Genomic DNA, 19,585 nt, shown 5'->3' on the forward strand with positions numbered 1-19,585 from the left:
GAGTAGAGTGAGCATGAGACAGTATTTTCACACGTAGATTAGCCAGCAGAGTCCAGACACTGAAAATCTCTGGATTGTGCTTGACTGGATTGACTTTATGCTCTGATCTTACACTCCTATCATCAATATAAGATTTTAGCCAAAAATAAATGCAACTTGGAAATTAACATTGTGACATTTATTACGTTATTTAAGCAGTGAGTGGCATAAACAATGTCACAGCCAACCTGTGTCGTAAGTGAAGAAAAATGCAAACCAATGAAATATTATTATTACTTCTTTTTGGTCCAGCTCAGTGTATGACAGTTCATCTTTATGTGTATTTTAGCTTATATCAGCTATTCTTTGATAAAACTAATGCTACTTTGTATAACATGACAAGTACTAGCACACAAGAAGCAATATTTGATGTTGGGATTACAATAATTTATGTCTTTTTTTTTTTTTTTTTCCTGCAGAAAATCCTCCAACTCCTGCCAGAGAGAATCCAGAGCCGATGGCAGTTCCACAGCATTGGTAACACTCACACAAAAACACTTACAAAAGTACAAAACAGCTAATCTAGAGAAAAACGGTTCATTAGATTTGTACCTTAAGCTATGTGCTATTGGATCAGGTTGAACCAGTTTTGTACAGTGGCCAGTCACATGATAGAGGAGTACACACGATGTCAGGGACCAACCAAGACTTGTAAAACTGAAGAATGATGTAGCATGGCTGCTGTCTGCATGTACTTAAATACTGAAGTAGCCTAATTGTCCTGTTTCTATTCATTACTGTTGAATGGGGATATTTAGGCCTTTGTCATTGACACTTGACCTGACATCTGCCTTCAAATGAAATCCATAGCATGTAATGTTTCTGTGTCAGCAGATGTTGAACAGTCCACCTCTGCTGAGGCTGAAGGGGATGTCTATAAACTCTCCTTTACACTGTGATTAAATGGTTTAACGTAAAATGGAGAACTACTTGGGTTTAAATGATGCTGAGCTGTTCTTCTTACTTAGGGCTCATCCTCAAGAAGCTGTTACACACTGGAAACTCTCTGAAGGTACTGCTCTGAATCCTCAATAACTCAAAACAAGAAACCTAATTATGCTTTTCTCTTCACGTCCCCTAACTTTTTCTTTGTGGTTTATATTCTAGATCCGCCGTGAAGGTGTGCGTCTGTTCTTGCTGTGGATGCAGGCATTACAGAGTAATGCAGAGCGGGAGCAGCTCTGTATGTTCGCCTGTCTAATACCTGGGTTCCCTGCTCCACTCTGCCATGGGACCCCACGCACCCTGGACACTCTAATCAACCCACCATTGAGCTTAACAGAGAGTAAGTGGAATAATTACTACATAAATGGCTTTTACATGCAGGTATCATTAAGTAAATGATCAAGTTACTGTGTACATGTATGGATATTTGTTTATTATGTATTTCTAGTGAGTCAGTGCTTCAGTCATGCCTTGTTTTTAATTTTTTTTTCATCACAATGTTCTTACAAAAAAGAACAAAGTCTTCTGAACATTCAATGTGATATTACATTTCTACCTGCAGCTCAAGTGACCCCAGAAGAGATCACCCCATTGGTTCCTCCACAGTCAGGTGACAAGAACCAGGAAGACCTCACTGCTTACTTTTTAGAAGCATTGCTCAAATACATGGTAAACCAGGTATTATCTTTTTTTACTAACTCTGCTAACACAAATTATTTTTACAACATGCTGTGGCATATTACTAATGCTTTTACTGGGAGGAGCTAGTTATCAGGTCTGTTTACTACTGGCATTGTAAAATACACATGCTTGTGAGTATTTGGCTAATGATGAATTAGTGACAATTCCTTCCTGACACAAACTGACTTTGTTCTTGAATTTCCTCTGCTTGCTGCAGTTGCATGCACATGCATGCACTCAAACACACAGACGCATTCTGCCTTGACACAATGGTGCTCTTCTCCACTTGACCCTATTTTGTGTGCGTGATGCTCTCCTTATAACACAAGCCTGTTTGTCTGTGTGTGTCCACCAGGCCAAGTCTCTTGAGTGGCGTTGTAAAGAGAACCATGAACGTGGCTTCAGCTTCCTCTTTGGTCACTTCAGGAAGTTTTACCTTCCTCACATTTTCCCCAACTTCGCCATGGAAACCAGTCTGTATAGCCCAATACTGGGTCAGTACCAATCAAACATTTAGAACTAGTCATCACAGAATCTAAAGCTCAGTTCAGACCAAAGATTTGTTTCACATTTTCAACTAAAATGAATGTTAAACAGAGAAGTTGTAGTGGTGTGAACTGGCCCATCTCAGCTGGCCTCAAGCCAGCTGATGGTGACTCAGGTTGTCATTTCACCAATGGCTCATTTTCAAATGTTACACATGTCACCTCTTCAACAACCACTCAACTCTCAGAAAAGTTAGCAAGTCTCATCAGGTAGCCATGTCAGCTTGATGAAATGACAGTGCTTTGGACAGAGAAAAGAGCTGATGACTTAATCACTTTGTTTCAAAGACACTAGTTCTTAAAATGCTGCGTCAGTAGCTATTGTTTTTGTTATGATACCCGGTCCTGTAAACAATGGAACTGTATAGATGACAGAAATGAATAAAAGACGGAATCATCGGTCTCAGGTTCACAGTATAAACTTTCATAGGTTAACTTGATATCCGTTAAAGCACTTGTTCCAATTTCTTGATGCATCATTATTCTGTTGTCACTGTATTTTACTTTTCTATCACTGTTCTATAACTATCCTCATTCATCTTTTTAGATTCCTCAAATTAGGTTCAGGCCAGAAAAGCAGGCAATTAAAACAGAACAGAGAGTCATTGCGATCAAAATTATACATGATTTCCAAAATATTGCCGATCATCATTGCAAGTGGTTTCAAGTTTTATCTCATCTAGTCATTGACTTTTGGTCTGAACTGAGATGTGACATTAAGTTATGTTCAGTCCACGAAGACTCTTAAAAAGAATGATTAATATATTGAAACTCTGGGCCACATAAAGTTTTTCTCTGTTCCTGCAGAGGTGCCTCCAATGCGTCCGAAGCCCTATTACAGTGTGGTGCGCAGAGAGCAGGACAGTGGTGAAGCGGTCTACTGCACCAAGGAGAGCTTCCTTCAGGCCCGGGTCATCTTCATCCGCTGGTTGGTTTCTTTCTGGCTGGAACCACGACCCAATACTCACACACACATCCCCGGAACCGAAGGAGAGAATGTCCCCAAAAATATACAGGTAACATGCATAGGACCTGAATTTATTTAAGGATATAAAATGTATGGAATTTCTATAAAACTGATTATTATTGAATTAGAACACAACTCCTAACTCCACATTTTCCATCCAGCGAGCAGCAGCCGGTCTAGCTGCTCGCTCTGCTGGCAGCTCAGACGACAGTGGTGGAGGTGGGATCCGGTCCGACAACCACCTGGAAGGCAGCAGCAGTTCATCAGGGCTTGGCGTAGGCAGTGGGGGTCTCTGTGGACCTCCAGGGATTGGGGGTGAGCCTGAACAGAGCCACTCGAACACATCTACGCTGACAGAGAGGGAGCCTAGTTCATCCTCACTTTGCTCTATGGATGAGGAGCAGCTGACAGACATGGAGGTGGTGAGGAGAGTGCTGACCTGCTCCAGAACCAACGTCAATTTCATTACAGAGATCTTCAGACAGGTGAGGAGGAAGTAACATTATTGAAAAGAAACTGGGGATGTTATGTGAATGACCACTGACTATTTAGTGTGATTTGATCCTTTTATCTTATCAAATAAGTAAATAAATAGTCATTGTTGTGAAGTTTAATTTGTTTTGATACATTGTCTCCCTCCTCCAACATAGGCCTTTCTCCTCCCAATGTGTGAAGCAGCAGCAATGCGCAAAGTGGTCCGTGTTTACCAGGAGTGGATCTCTATGGAGGACAAGCCAGTGTTTATGAAGGAGCCAGAGGAGGGCCCCTATCCTATCGCCACAGCCAACAGTCTGGATACAGGCTCTCAGCTGGGAGACAAAGAGGACGAGGTAAAAATATTCATTTCATAATGTCTTTGGTAAAGTACTCAACAAAACTTGGAATAACAGCATCTAAAGACCAGAAATAACACCAAATAACCTTTGACCAAACACATTTGCTGATTAAAACCCAGTTAAAAGTAAGTGAAACATGGAGACCACCCACTAACAACCTCCCTTAATGTTATGGTTCAAAAAGTTTCTTTGTTTTTGGCCTTTGTCTGGTTGTTTTGGCCTGTTGAACAATTTGTCATTTATGAATCTTTTGTGGAATCAGAGAAGATAAATAAACACTGTGTTCCCCACCTCATACACAAGTGTGTATGAGAAATGTTCCTGAATCCCACTTCTGTGGCCTGTACTCTATGCTGTACTGTGTTTAATTAGAAAAGAACAGAAAGTTTGTAGTTGCTCATGTTTTCATTTTGAACTGTGTGTTAAGGTTGGTTTGCTCTTCCACTGTCATATGTGATACACATATTTTATTTATTTATCAGTCCCTTTCTGCTATTGATACATTTTCATTTTGCCTCATTTCCATCCTTTTAATTTAGGCCCTTATTTGGGCTGGGCAGTAAAGGGATGATCTGTTTTAGTTTTAGTTGATTTATTCATTGATTTATCTTAATTACTGCAATTTTTCTTAAGAATTGTCTTTTATTTTTATTTTTTTATCATCGATGTAAATGTATTGTTTCTTTTACTCACCTTCATTGAAAGTGAGGCCTTCAACTCAATATATATTCTGAGTTGAAATAAAGGTCAAATGGATGAATGAATAACTCGGTGTGTGCTCATGTGCACTCATTCTCTTTAGGGAATGAATAAGGTGGTAGACGGTGAATTGCTGGAGTACAGTGTTCATGCTGGTGTTCAGACTACACTACAGGTATGCGTCTCACGCCTAAAACATCTAATTTACACACAGACAAACACACACATTCATTTACAGAAAAGGGTTATTTTTACTACTATGTTTTCCTCTTTATTGTTGTTTTTTAAGAGTTCTTTTGATGAGCTTTACAACTGTTTTTCCCCTCTCCAGGTATTTATTACCCACTCTTCCAATGTTTTCCTCCTGGAGCCAGCCAACGACATCAAAATCCTTTTAGAGGAGCATGTTGACATGTGCAAGAGGGTTCTGAACATTTACCGCAGCCTTGTTATGCATGAGACCATGGACCAGAAAACATGGTACGAACACAGCTACAAAGACAAGAAAAGTCACGTAACAGAGCAAACACCTACTCACTGGGGAATGATGGACAACAAATACATCTGATTTCTGTCAAGTTATTATTAAACACAGTGTCTGCCTCATCTGTGTGTTTTTTTGTGATTAGAGGATAATAAATAACTGTTGGCCTCCCTTGTGTTTTTGTTTGTCTACAGGGAGCAGATCTTACTGGTTTTGCTCAGGGTGACAGAATCGGTGATGAAAAGACCACCATCTATCATGCCCCCGGGCAAGAAAAACAACACACTGTCAGGCAGATTGGCTGGACCGATCTTTCAGGTATATTACTATTAATAGCACAGACTGTATACTTTTGTACAGCCACTTTTCTTTTATAAAAATGCATGTGTTGTCTTGCAGACAAACACTAATCACTGTATCGTAAAATAATTGACTGAACAGCACAATATTTGTACTCATGTTTCTTACAGACACTGATAGTTGCATGGATTAAGGGGAACTTAAACGTGTACATCAGCAGGGAGCTGTGGGACGACCTCCTCTCTGTCCTCTCCTCTCTGACCTGCTGGGAGGAGCTGGTCACAGAGTGGTCACTCACAATGGAGACCCTCACCAAGGTACAGGAAGAAGTTTTTAACTGTTGTTCTATTCCTATGACATCATATCCTTTACTTTGTAGTATTGACAACTGATTATTTACCAAGCATTAAAATAATTATATTCACTGTGCATGGACATGATTTGGTAAATTGATATTGGAACTAACACCAGTGACTTATTTGGAAGGATAGATATAAGAAATGTTGTTTCTATAATTTGAATAATGTGTAACTTTACACGCTGAGCTGATTATAAATGAAGTAGCTGTTCAGCTTGTTTTATGTATGGTTAATATTGCTCTTCTTCACCTGTAAACCTACTCTTATCCTCTAATAACATGAGTGCATGAAAACCAGAGGCCTGTCTTACACATTTTTTCATTATTAATCAATAAAGGCTTAAGCTGTCCCCTGTCTGGCACTTTACAATAGATTTGGTGAAGGTGTGATCATCCTATGTGATGAATTGAGTGTTGAAGCAATATTTATGTGTGTGTCTTAGGTGTTGGCCAGGAATCTGTACAGTGTTGATCTGAATGAGCTTCCACTGGACAAACTCAGTGAACAAAAGCAGAAGAAACATAAAGGAAAAGGTTAGTTAATCACCTGAAAATGACATGCTGAACTTCCTATCAGTGGATGTTAATGACATACAGCTGTTCTCGTAACAATGTGACTCAGAGAACTATACATTACTCACTACTACACAGTATAACTCTTAATTTGATGTGGGCAAAAAAAAAAATTAATGATGTCCTACAACCTCAATGGAATATATTATATTTTAAGGTGAATACTGATGTTTATAATGACTATATCAAGGTACAGTTGTATGATATTACATCATAGTCACCCAATAACAATTTTCCTTGTCTTTTTGAATCCATGTCCATCAGGTATTAGCTCAGAGGGCCAGCGGCAGGTTGTTGACCGGTCCTTCTCTAAAGGCTGGAGCAGAGACCAACCAGGACAAGCTGCAGCCATGAGGCAGCGAAGCGCCACCACTGCTGGCTCCCCAGGCATCGAAAAGGCCCGTAGTATTGTTCGCCAGAAGACTGTAGGTCAGTATGTTTATCCTCCTCCTGTGGGTGAGTTAAAACAAAAAATGTGGTGGTTTATTACACTCCTATTTAGAAGGGGCTAGTGTGGGTGGTTGGAGGCGAGTGTGCTTCAGATAAACTTACCTCTAACATTCTAGCTGCTCTGCTAATTAATTGCATTTTTCAGTGACCAGCTCATCTGTAGAGTTTTTTTAAAGTCAACATTTTGGTGAAACTTGCAGAATCCTCATTTTGTTGTGACTGCAAGTTAATAGTCTGTCTGACCACCTTTAAATATGTGTCATGGCCTTAGTAGAAGGTTTAAGCTGTACAATTCCAAGCTGCTACTAGCCTTTCACTGTCTTTCCTCTTAAGCTAACACAGTCTCACTCCTCCTTCACCTGTCTCTCTTCCCTCTTCACCCACCTCCTTCCTTCACTGACCCAAACTTCCTTTTTTCTACACTGGCTTATCACCTCTTTGCCCTAACACAAATTTCTTGTCTTCCCTTACTGAACTCTTCCGTTCTTGTATTATTTTTCTCTATTTCCTTTTCCCTTTCTACATTTACTGCAACGTTTCTTACCCGTCTTTCCTGTTTTCTTTACTTTCTCCATTTTTCCACCTCTTTTACCACCTAAACGATCCCCTTTCTTCCCTTTTTTTTGGTTTGCTTTCGTTTTCTGCCTCACACTCTTCCTCATTTCTTCTTCCTCCCTTCTTTCGATCTTTTCTTCCCCCCTCCTCAGCCCTGCGTAGCTGTTCTACGGGGGACTCTCTGCTGTCCTCAGCCTTTATCCGCAGTGCTAAGAGTGCTCCTGCTCTGGCTCCGCCTATTCCTGTCCTCCTCCACCACCACCACCCTTTACTACCCCCCCTTGCTGACCAGCTGGCAGGTACACTATCTTTGCACTACCTGTCTGCCTGCCCGCCTGTCTTCCTACAAACTTCACTTATATGCACATCTGTCTTAATTTTATGCTTGTTGTCAGTTATCACAATTAAAGCAGCAGTTTGCATGCTCTCATATCAGATTTATTCAGTGTTTTGTATTGTTTTGACTTGAAGCTGGAGAAATGGTTAATTGGGAAAGAGGCATATCTGTTCCTAAGATGTCAGATTGCTTGAGATTTTGCATGTGACCAAAACTTAAGTATTACTCTTCAGTAGTTTAAAGTGATTAGTGATTGTGTTTAGGGATTTTAAATTATATTCATTGTACCCCTTGCAGAATATTTCTGTGTTTTGTGTTTTTTTTTTTTTTTGGAAGAGGATCAAGTATACATCAGTGTAGGCTTGGGCAGGCAATATGGCAACATATTTTCAACAAAAATGCAATATTTATTGCATTGTATAGGTGAAAATGCTGCCAGTTTGAAGAGTGTACAGGTAAAGACTGAAGACTGAAAAAAGATGTTCATGAGCTAAACATTATAATCTAAGCATAGGCTGCATTTTTGTATTGTCACTTGCTTTTCCACCAACATGGAGCTTAAATTTAACCCTTCTGAGCATTTTGATCAAAAATGCATTGGTTTGGGACCTGGAATTTTTGTCTCCAGGTAGAATCAAAAATTGTAAGCTTTCCCTTGGTCTGAAGTGCAAACTTTTTTCGGTCATGTCATATCAATACAAGTTGAAAAGAGGATTGAGGACAGTGTTTGAGTCTGAGAAACACAAGAAAAACTATGAGCAACTGACTATAACTTGTGCTTGTTGATGATTTAGTGAAACACTGAGTTTAAGTTTAAGTTGCACCACATAGAGTAGGCAGACACTGGTTTCACTTGAAGACCAGAACAAGCTTCCTTTTATTAAAATTATTCCTAATAAGACCTGTGGAAACACAAGTTTGACCACTAGTGGCACAAAGACCCCAAGAATCCTAAAGGACCAGGACTATTTTGGTGGAAATAGGTGAACTTGTGTGGTGAGCATTGTCGCCATTTGTATTTAAAGTTGCAGTGCTTGATAGTTTTTTGGTGTCACTTAGCAAAACATCCACAACTGACTTTCAGCAGAGTGTAATTGACAAGTTTTGAAGACCTGAGACGTCTGTATCTACTGCTTCCCTGTTGTCTTGGTTTCCCCTGTAATGTTCTGCCTAATGACTAACTATTTTAAACAACTAGATTAGATGTCATGAGTACCTGATTGTTGACCACATTCTGTCAGATGCAGCCTGGACACCATTGTACAGCTCTGACTCAACACAGAATTTTGGAAAAGTGGCTTCACTTTTTCACAGTGGTATGAAATGAGATGTCTTATGGGTAATTATTAGTCTTTTGATTTGGACCAAGGAGGAGGAGAAAGCAGCAGAAGGAAGGTGTATAGTGTCAAATTCAAGCGTGTTTTTTTTCCCCATTACTGTTTTATACAGTGTGTGCTTCTGTTCAATTTATGAGGTTGCCTTGAAAATATCATCAAAGCCTGTAAACTCTTTTTTTGTGCCTGTACATTTTGCCATAGAAAAAAAACAGTAATGACTTCCAGAGTTCATGAGGTGTAATGAACACACCATTAAATCTCTTTTCCTATGCAAAACTCAGACACAGACAGCAGCAGGAACAAAAGTAGCATAGCTGTAAAAGAGAATAAAACACAGTAGACCCTCTCAGCAGAGATTTTTGCTACATGACTATTTTAATATACTCATACACATTTACCTGCAAGCATGCCAAATAAATTGACCAGGATTCAGTGCTTTGCCAAATTACATGGTCTAAGGTGAGGGAGGAAACAAACAGGTTGATGCTCTGTAGCTTTTACTCAGCTATTCTACATGTCCTAATGTTTATTCATGTACTGCCTGCGTACTTTTCTCCTTCTTGCAGACTATTATTACCACCCTTTTTTATCACTTTGTTCAAATTAAAACTTTATACTTCAAAAAATTTGATATGTGATGCTGTAATGTATAGTTTTGATTTTACTTCATCATATCCATGTCTTGAGTATTTTTACTCTTTGTAATTTGAGATTGTGAGGGGTGTTTTTGTGTGTGTGTGTTTTCTTATTTCTCATATCCTGGTTTTATCACAAAAATATTCACATTGACAGGTTGAATCTCAAAGAGGAAGAGGAATTTCTTTTTTCTAAGGCTTCATAACAAACAGACAACAGAGCATGTTAACAGTAACCTTGTCTGATACTGCATATTATCATGTTCAGTTTTAATCAGATTACACTGAATGCAACTACACCAGTTTTTTGTCTAATCTTTGTTTAAAATTGTGTCCCAGTTTGTGGTTGTGTACTTACACATACATCCTTTCCTCCACTAACCTCACCTCCCTTTCTCCATCTCCCCACATCCACCAGACCTCGAGGACCCACCAATCACACTGACATCCCGCACATCTCGGATGCGCCACTCATCTCAAAGTGACGAGGCCCCTCCTACATCCTGTTCTGAGGTGTTCCAGGGAGGGGCTTGTGACCTGGATACTCCACCTCCTTCCTCTCTGGCACGGAGCAGCAGTGCTTCTGACATCATGGAGCCCTTCATTGCAGAGCGGGTCAAAGGTGAAGACCCTCAAAGGGATCCCAGTTCGATCCTGAATCCTCCCCACCAGCACTCCACAACTACTTCCTTACTTTCAGCCAGTAGCCACGCGACTCCACCACTTCCACACTCCCCATCCTCTCCTTCTTCCACCCCTTTTACCTTTTCCAATGGTGTCGTTTCATCAACGTCAGAGAGACAAGATGAAGGCAATATTTATAATCAGCTCTGGCATCAGATTGGCTCTCAAAGCCAAGGTTCTAGTTCTGATTGGGTTAGTGACTGGGATTCAGCCTTCAACATTCCCTCTGAAAAAGAAGTTGACACAGAGGACAGTGAAACGGGGGCTGGGGTAGAAGAGGATGATTTATTCTCTTCTATTAGGGACTACCTCACCAACAAAGGAAGTGAAAAGAAAGAGGAAACAGAGGAGAGAAGTCATTCAGTAGAAAACAGTGTAACTGTACCTGTACAAACCGGAGTAGCTAGAACACAAATGGAATATGCAGGGCAAATAGGAGAGGCAAGACAGGTGGCACAAGGCAATAGACAGACATGTCAAGGGGAAAGACAGGTAAGTAAAACAGTGAGACATAGCAGTGTGGATTCAACAGAGGAGACTGAGGCCGATCAACGGAGCATCTACGAGTGCTTGGAGTTGCAGTGTCAGTGGCCATCTCCTGGTGTTAGAGGGAGCTTAGAAAGACACACAGGAGAAAAGGAGAAAAAGGGAGGTGAGAATGTAGGAAGAGCAGCAGGATGGGAAGGAAAAGGTGACATGTGGCGGGAAACGGGAGAGGACTGGAAAGGAGAAGGGAAACAGAATGAAAAAGGAGCAAACGAGAGATTTGGTGTCATCAGGCAAGACACTAATAGTGCTGAATCTAGCACTGAGCTAAATCCCCAACCTTTAGACCCAAATAAGGTCAAAATGCCACGTAGTTCCACAAAGAGACACCATTCTGGGGGTGTCCATGTCAGCTTCCGGCCCTCAACTGAGTCTGTCCAGTTCCACAACCCACTGGAGAGTAAAGAAGCCCACTGGAAAGCAAGGCTGCGACGCCTCAGTCACTTCCATACTCATAGCCATTCAGCAGGGGAGAGGCCTGCAGCTGGGTCTGGGGGTGGGTCAGGGGGGAAGCTGGGGGCAGGGAGTGCAGGTAAGTTTGGCTCTGTGGCTGGTATTAGCTATAAAGTAGGGGCACATGAAAGGTCTGTCTCTGGAACTGTGATGGATATCAGTGGGGCTGGGGGCACAGCAGGCACTGGAGGTGTGGAATGCAGGGCTGGACTTGGAGGGGATAAAGACAGACAGCAGCAGCATCCTGTGGGATCCAAACTGAGCTCTGAGGGCCATTCAGAGTTGTCCAGCAGCTCAGGCTCCTCAGGTGTGTCGTCAGGGGTGCGTGGCCGGTTGGGACGTTCCGCCTTGCGATCTCGAGCTTCCCGCTCCCGCTCCCAGGAGCCAGGCAGCACTGCCTCACGACACCACCAGGGTGCTCTTCTTGGTGGCGTCTATAAGAGTGTTGTTCATGCTCTATCCTCCAAGCCCCGGCCCCGAGGTCAAGGGTCATCCCAAGGCTCGTCGCCACAGCGACAGGGCAGGGCCTCCATGGGTGACGCCTCGCTAAGAGATCTCTACTCCCATGTCCTGGGCTACTTTGGACGAAAGACGACCACACCAGGTGAGGATTGCAACGAACGAAGTGCTCACAGTGGACATAACACCAATAAAGTCCAACCACAAACTGGAAAAGACAAATACTCACCAAAACACAAACATCAACAACTCTCTTTTCCTTTTTGGCTGTTTTTAACTGGTTTGTTATGATGGAATGATATTTTTTGGCTGAAACTCATCATCTTGCTGCTGGACTGAAATTCAAACTCCCTGTTGATATGTTTCCTCTTGAACGTAGCCCCTCCTCCAGCCTGCCTCCTTAAGGATCCCTACTCCTCCCATACCTTTCACTTGCTCCTCTACCTCAGAAGCCCCCCTTCCCTTCCCCCTACTCCTGTCCTCTTTCTCTAAGGGCTTTGGGATTTTAACCTCTTCATCTCCCGACCCCCTTCTCCACCTCCTTCTCCTCCCTCTCGTTGATGTTGCATGCGGCCTCCTCGCGCCTCCTTCGCCTCCTCCCTGGACTCCGGCCCCTTTGAGCCGCTCAGAGGGAAACAACAGCTCACAGGGAGAAAAAAGCAACTGTCTGTAAAAGGGAAGAATCCCACAGAAATTATAGAAAAGGTCTTTGCTAAAGATAGCAGGTATAGTTCATTTATTGACCACTAGGAGGCATCGTTGTCCCTTTAATAAAACTGGTCATGTATACATTTGTATATGCAGAATTTCCGAGGATAAGAAAAGGAATTCACATAACAACCAGTTATCTGGAATGGTTATTTGCCTTGAAAACTGCCACAAGATAATGGTAAACACACGTGGTGAAGTAGTGGACTTTTTTCTATATAATGCATCCTGTCCATGTATTTACCTTTGAGTTGGTGGTTCAATACAAATACCCTTTTTTCTATTCATTCTAATTCTCAGAGCAGCAGATAGGAGGAATAGCAGTGGGTTTTAGTATTCAGAATAAATGCCAGATGCTGGATCTGAGCACAGAGATTCATACCACATAAAGCTGTCCTGTTGTGGAGATACTGATCAGCAGTAACTTTTACCTGGTTTACACCATATATATGCCTGTTTAATATCTCTTCTTCTATAACAAATGTGGGATTTGTCACATACATACAGTCATAATGATAAAGGCAGAATCATTGTGATGCTATAGGTAGACCTTATCTTGGGTTTGTCTGTACTTATTACATCTCATATCAGCTTCATTGTCTGGTACATGCTGACTGAAACCAGAAGTATATGTGTTATGATTACCTGTTGTCTGTCTGGCTGTGTGTTACATCAGTTTAATTCTGTCACTACTGGTGGTTATGCATAATCCCTGTTCTCTGACCACGGATGGAGAGTCATCTAATGAAGTTTTACAAGCATATTAACACATCGATTGATTGCATGTTAATGTGCAGTTGTTGAAGATTAGTTCAGGAATTGTGTGAACAACATAGACAAAGTGGTCACAGAGTCACTGCTGCAGCTACTGTCCTCTTCTGTGTATATATCCATATTCCATATACTTTATATACAACCATGGGAGCCAGGTGTAAATTGCAAGTCATGGTAACCCTTTGTTAACATATGTCACAAGTGCTTTACCTGTAGACATTTTTAGTTGTACACCCACCTAAAAATTCTTCATTTTGCTTTGCCCTGCCATGCTGTTCAATGATATTAGATTTGTAAAGATGATAACTGAGAAACCAGACTGTCTCCTTACAGGACAGCCTTTACTATAGCTGTCATATCTTCACCAAAAACATAACGCTGAGGTCTGTAGAGCAGTCATTTTTAAGCACATACATACTTTCATAGAAGGGAAGCAGTAATTTGACTATCAATAGCACATGAAAATTTTATTGCAGACCTGCAGTTTAAAGCCTTTGAAGTGGTGGAATATGCAAAAGGCTGTGAACTTCAACTGCAACATCACAACTTAGCATGTCTACAGGCTTAACCTTGTCATGCCAGTGAGCTGTATGAAATGGTATTAGACTTTAAGACAGTAGCTCAATGTGTTAATCTTCAACTCTTACCTGTTGTAACTGGTGATACCATGGTCAATAACCATTTCAGATGAACAGTGTGCCATTGTTGATAGAAAAAAACATGTGAATATCAAAGCATACAAAAAGTGAATCTGAATAACATTATTTGTAGGTGTGAATGTAAACTGTCCTGTCTTCTGTGTTAACTGTTCATAGTCTAAAGTGAGTATTCCCATATTTAAATCCTCAAAAAAAAAAAAAAAAGTGCAGTAAAGTGAAATCCTCCCCAGCCAGGTGGCAGTAAAATCCAGATTTTCTCTTTTGTGTCTTCTCCAAACCTAATGGATCAAAGCTCTGGTTTTAGGCTGTGTATGCAGCAATCACACATGTCAGCCACAGGTTCTGAAAATGCAGATTATCTGGTTATAATGGCTCAGGTGGCAGGTCAACTCTCATCTGGTTCAGGGTTAAAGGATGCTATCTTTTACCACAGTCTACAAATTTACACTGACCGCTGTCATTGCTAAGCTAACAGCAACATAATCCATAGTAACATAACTGCTCTCGTGTTGGCCTTTGGTATGCTGCTTGTTTGGATCTAACAACATCTATCTCTGTGTCTCTCATGTACTCATGCTGTCTCTCTGTTGGTCTCTGTCTGTGCATGGTGTGAAATAACTCCTGCACCTGCTTTTTTTGGTGGAGTTGGATATGCCTGCTGTGTTGTGGCTTTTTTTTTAACATCCGTCTTTTGACAACTTCAAGGTCTACAGTACATACACATCAGGACTGCTCTTACAATCTAGAGAAGGAGATTTCTTGTTCAGATAGTTTCATGCTTGTTGCGTGGATATTGTGACATTTTTACATAAATCACAAACACATAACATAAAACAGATCCAATTTGAATGGCTGCTATGGTCAGAGTGTAAATTGTGCCAATAATAGTGTAAATTGCTTTTACTCAAGGACTGTGCTATTTGAAATTACTTTTTTGACAGACTTAATTGCAGTATTTCTATTTTATGCCACCTTATGCCTCTACTCCACTATATCTCAGAGGCAAATATTGTACTTTTTACCAAACTGCATTTGTCAGTCAAAATGTATGAAACAATACAGAACTATATTAAATTGCTCTTACACGTAATTTTGGCAATAAAACTAAAATAATGCACAGTACGTTAAATGAATGCATTTTCAGTAGTGAGTACTACAATTTTTTGTGAAAGCACTTTTACTTGAGTAGAAGTTTCAGCTCATGGCTTTTACTTACAATGGAGAATTTGTACTTTGTGGCACTTTTCCTTCAGAATAAGATTTGAGTACTCCCTCTGCCTTCTCAACGTAGCAACTCCAAAACATAATTAAATCCAAATCTAAATGTCACCATATCCTAGACCAGGCCTGTAATGGTGTACTCGGGGGTACCTCTAGTTAGTGAGACAGAGGCAGCAACTATTACATATGTATAGTGCATTCTATTTAATTAAAAAGAGTGTTTTATTGTGTGAACTGTTTGTGTGGTTGTGAATCTGTCACCACCTTCATCTTTGCGTGTTTCATGTCTTAATGTTACATCCAGTTCTCCATACCCATTTTTCATCATTTGTGTGGGTGCGCAGATGTGTTTTCTTTTCTTTGACAATGGTCCGTGTGTTTTAAGTCTTAAACTGTTTTTGTGTTTCTCTATGCATGCATAGCCAACAAAGAAGAGGTGGTCCAGAAAGCACGTCCAGTCTCCAGTGATGTTGGAAGCAGTAATCCAAACTTCTCTGACCTCATGGATGAGTTTATCCAGGAAAGACTGAGAGCCAAAGGAACAGCGGTCAGTACAATACACATATATAATTGAGGATATGATGGACATGATGAGGACTTTTCCATGAATTACTCCCTTTTTAAGTTTTTTTGGTCACAGCTTTTGAATTTCCTCCTTGTTTTTGAGTTTTTGTCACTAGGTCTGTGCGCTGTAAACACTCCTCTCCTCCTCTTCTTACAGGGTCGTCGTGGCAGCAGCCCAGGCAGTTTGGAGGTTCCTAGGGATTTGCCAGAGCTCCTGGAAGGTGCTCAGAGTCCCGGATCTCGACCATCAGATGATCTCCGGCCTATTGATGACCCGGGGGTTCCTTCTGAGTGGACGTCACCAGCAAGTGCCAGCGGTTCTGATGTCATCAGCTCAGACAGCCAATCAGATTCCTTCAATGCCTTTCAATACTCCACCTGCAAATTTGACAGTAAGGAACGATATAACTATTTATGCACATTACATGTAAAATCTGGAAGATGTCTTGGGCATTTCTCAATCTGTATTATACAACATTTACACATAAAAATATTTTTTAAAATGTCTTGTCGTATTTTATAACTTGTGTACCTAGAGTATGTCAAACATTTCCAACTATGTTTGAATTCAGAATCTTTTTTTTTTTTTCAGTAAAACTGCCATTTCTGTTGTTGACATAATGTCTCTTTTACAGGGAAACTCAGTAAACACTATGTAGTAATAGTAAGGCTGCAGTATTTTACCCACACTAGCTGCATAATTTTCTTTTTGGTAACATAAAGTTGATTGCTAACTTTACCATTAGAGTGTACTCATCTAATCTTAAATTAAAATGTAGCTTACATTACTTGCATCTGTTTCATTAGACCTTCACTGTACATTACTAAATGTAATGTGAATAAAATGTTAATTTCTATGTCTGTACACATGATTTCTGCATGAATGCATTTATTGTAAGATGTCTTATAGTTTGTTTAAAATGAGAAACAATGCCATGATCATTCTTTGAAATTGCTGTCTCAGTATAATATCCCATAATGTGCATAACAAACAATATTTCTCATCCATTTTTCTGCATCGTAACAGAAGCTCAGTGCAGCATTAACTCATACATGTTTACTCTCTGTACTAACCTATTAGTGTGTGATGTAAAATAATGTCTGGATTTTCTTTTTGTAAGATTTTACATTCAGTTCAGAGTCATGTGGAGGAGGAGTTGGTACTGGAGGTGGAGGTGGAGGAGGTGGTCGAGGCAGTTCACTGGACCAAGACAGCTTGGGAGGAGGTATGGCCTGTGAAGAGCACGAAGTGGCCAGTTTGACAACACTTCACATCGACTCTGAGACCAGCAGCCTGAGCCATACTGTCACTGTTACTGGTATGTGCATAAAGACACAAAGACCTCAGTAGCTCGAACATTTCACTGTAACTTGACAAGATTTTTTATTTGTCAGCATTATTATTAAAATTACAGATATCTCACACCTTCTTTTCTTCTCTTTTTTTTTTGTTGTGTTGAATATTTCCTTGTGTAGGTTCTGAGAGTGCGTCTCCCATGCACTCCCTTGGAGGCTCTCGATCCCAGACCCCATCCCCTGCCACACTGACGGCTGAGCACACTGACCACACACACTCTCATTCACACTCCCACACACACTTACAGCTGGACCAGAAACTCCACAACTCAGTCCTGCAGACCCCTGATGACCTCGGTAATAATGATGTGCACACTCATGGACATGTCATCATATACTTAAGACAGAAAGCACTTCTTGATTGCAAAATACTTAACAATTGATTGATTGATTGATTGTAGAAACCAGTGAGTTCCCGAGCGAGGACTGCAGTGTGATGGCAGGCGGTTCTCTAACAGGATGGCATGCTGATGTTGCCACGGTAATGTGGAGACGGATGCTGGGTATCCTGGGAGATGTCAACAGCATCAAAGACCCAGAGATTCATGCTCAGGTCTTTGACTACCTGTGTGAACTGTGGCAAAACCTGGCCAAGGTGCGTACTGACACACACATTTATTAAATAAATACAAGATAATATTGCATTATAGTTATTATTTTTGTTAAAATTATTCTTTCTTTGCAGATCAGAGATAACTTGGGCATTTCTCTGGACAACCAGTCGTCTCCACCACCCCCTGTGCTGATCCCACCCCTCAGAATCCTCACCCCCTGGCTTTTCAAGGTGACTGAAAGTATCTCTGGTATCCATAACAATGACCTAAAGTCACACAAACAAGTAGAAAAATGGATGCCAAATACAAATTCTAACAAGAAATTATTGCATTCCCCTGCAGGCAACCATGCTGACAGAGCGTTACAAACAGGGAAAGCTTCATGCCTACAAGCTCATCTGCAGGATCATGAAGAGGCGGCAAGATGTTTCTCCAAACACTGATTTTGTCACGCACTTTTACAACATCATGCATCAGGGGCTGCTGCACCAAGACCAGGTAGAATAGAATAGAATAGAATAGAATAGAATAGAATAGAATAGAATAGAATAGAATAGAATAGAATGGCCTTTGTTATCATTGTGTGTACAATGAAATTAGGAACTACTCTGTGTCTCTCTAAGGAAAGGTATACGAGTAGATGGGTCTGAGGATTCACTTTTACTGTACATTTTGAGCAGCCAGTTGTCAAAGTATGTATTATAGGGGGTGAAATACTTTGTTTTTGGATATTGTATTGGAATGGTACATTTGAGTCTTGTCCTTTTATAGGATATTGTGAATACCATCATAAAGCACTGCAGTCCAAGGTTCTTCAGTATCGGCCTACCTGGAGCCACCATGTTGATCCTGGACTTCATCATTGCAGCTTCTAGAGTCACTGCCTGCTCATCGCTCAATGTAAAAACAAAAACACTCAATTAGTTGGGGCACTTTTTAACACACCTGTACAATGCTAACCTATGCCTTTCTGTTTCTCCTTCCCAGGCCCCCAGAGTTGAAGCCCAGATCCTTCTCGGCTCTCTGGTGTGTTTTCCCAACCTTTACGGGGAGCTTCCAGCCCTCCATCCAACTACAGCAGATGTAGTACTTACCAAGTTCCCAGATGTAAAAGTAAGTAGAGGCAATATTTTGGTTTTAGAAAAACAGCATTTGTTTCTGTAGCTGCTGTTGTAACTGTCAGATTATACCTTTAAACAGCTGTGTCTGACTGTGTTCTAACTTTGCTAACAAAACTTAAGGTCAGACGTGTAAACCCAGCATTATTTGCTGTGTGTGTAACCCAGTTCAGCCCAGTACAACGTCTTCTCTCCTCTGAGGGTGTCCGAACTAAACTAATAGGTTAATGTCTCATCAGTCATTCGTGTAATAGTCCAGAGCTATGGGAGTAATGCTGTTATTGTTATTGTTGCTGTGTAAACACTTATTTCCATGCATGGCAGCATCTCAAGCCTGCTCACTGTTTTTTTTTGCAAGATAGAAATTTGTTTTGAATCCCTATGTGGTCATTAACACCAACCATGGAACACAATGAGTGAATGTGTCTGGAGGTGTGTGCAAATGTGTTTGTACTCTGACTATGTCCATATTTAGTTCAAGGCATAAAATAAGTTAGCATCTCATAATGTAGTGTTTTACATCAGTCTTCTCATGTGGCGGTTGTTCACTACAATGTGCTTCGCTTTGTGAGGCAAGCAAACTATATTTGTGTGTATGGTGTGCATTTCAGGAGCACATTATCAAAACCATCCTGACATCTGCCAGAGACGAGCCTTCAGCTCCTGCCAGGTAAAGACTGTACAGAATAGTATGAGCAAGAGAATGCCCTGTATAATGGAATGGAATGAATCAACCTGTGAAAGAAAG

At 40.9% G+C, this 19,585-nt stretch overlaps 1 protein-coding gene across 1 annotated transcript in view; it reads left to right on the plus strand.

The window, feature by feature from the left end:
• The window catches only part of ralgapa1 (Ral GTPase activating protein catalytic subunit alpha 1), a 76,144-nt gene that overhangs the window by 4,571 nt on the left and 51,988 nt on the right, over positions 1–19,585 (plus strand). The window contains 26 exon segments of the mRNA XM_030126915.1: positions 459–516; positions 1,008–1,051; positions 1,147–1,324; positions 1,547–1,662; positions 2,021–2,159; positions 3,018–3,226; positions 3,339–3,662; positions 3,828–4,007; positions 4,816–4,887; positions 5,044–5,192; positions 5,391–5,514; positions 5,667–5,813; positions 6,298–6,388; positions 6,692–6,856; positions 7,585–7,731; positions 10,160–12,028; positions 15,668–15,792; positions 15,967–16,201; positions 16,931–17,128; positions 17,286–17,462; positions 17,567–17,760; positions 17,851–17,949; positions 18,062–18,217; positions 18,491–18,619; positions 18,707–18,832; positions 19,449–19,507. Of these exon segments, the coding sequence (XP_029982775.1) occupies positions 459–516; positions 1,008–1,051; positions 1,147–1,324; positions 1,547–1,662; positions 2,021–2,159; positions 3,018–3,226; positions 3,339–3,662; positions 3,828–4,007; positions 4,816–4,887; positions 5,044–5,192; positions 5,391–5,514; positions 5,667–5,813; positions 6,298–6,388; positions 6,692–6,856; positions 7,585–7,731; positions 10,160–12,028; positions 15,668–15,792; positions 15,967–16,201; positions 16,931–17,128; positions 17,286–17,462; positions 17,567–17,760; positions 17,851–17,949; positions 18,062–18,217; positions 18,491–18,619; positions 18,707–18,832; positions 19,449–19,507 (5,510 nt within the window).

This window comes from Sphaeramia orbicularis, chromosome 22, assembly GCF_902148855.1.
Source record: "Sphaeramia orbicularis chromosome 22, fSphaOr1.1, whole genome shotgun sequence".
NCBI classification, from domain to species: Eukaryota; Metazoa; Chordata; class Actinopteri; order Kurtiformes; family Apogonidae; genus Sphaeramia; species Sphaeramia orbicularis.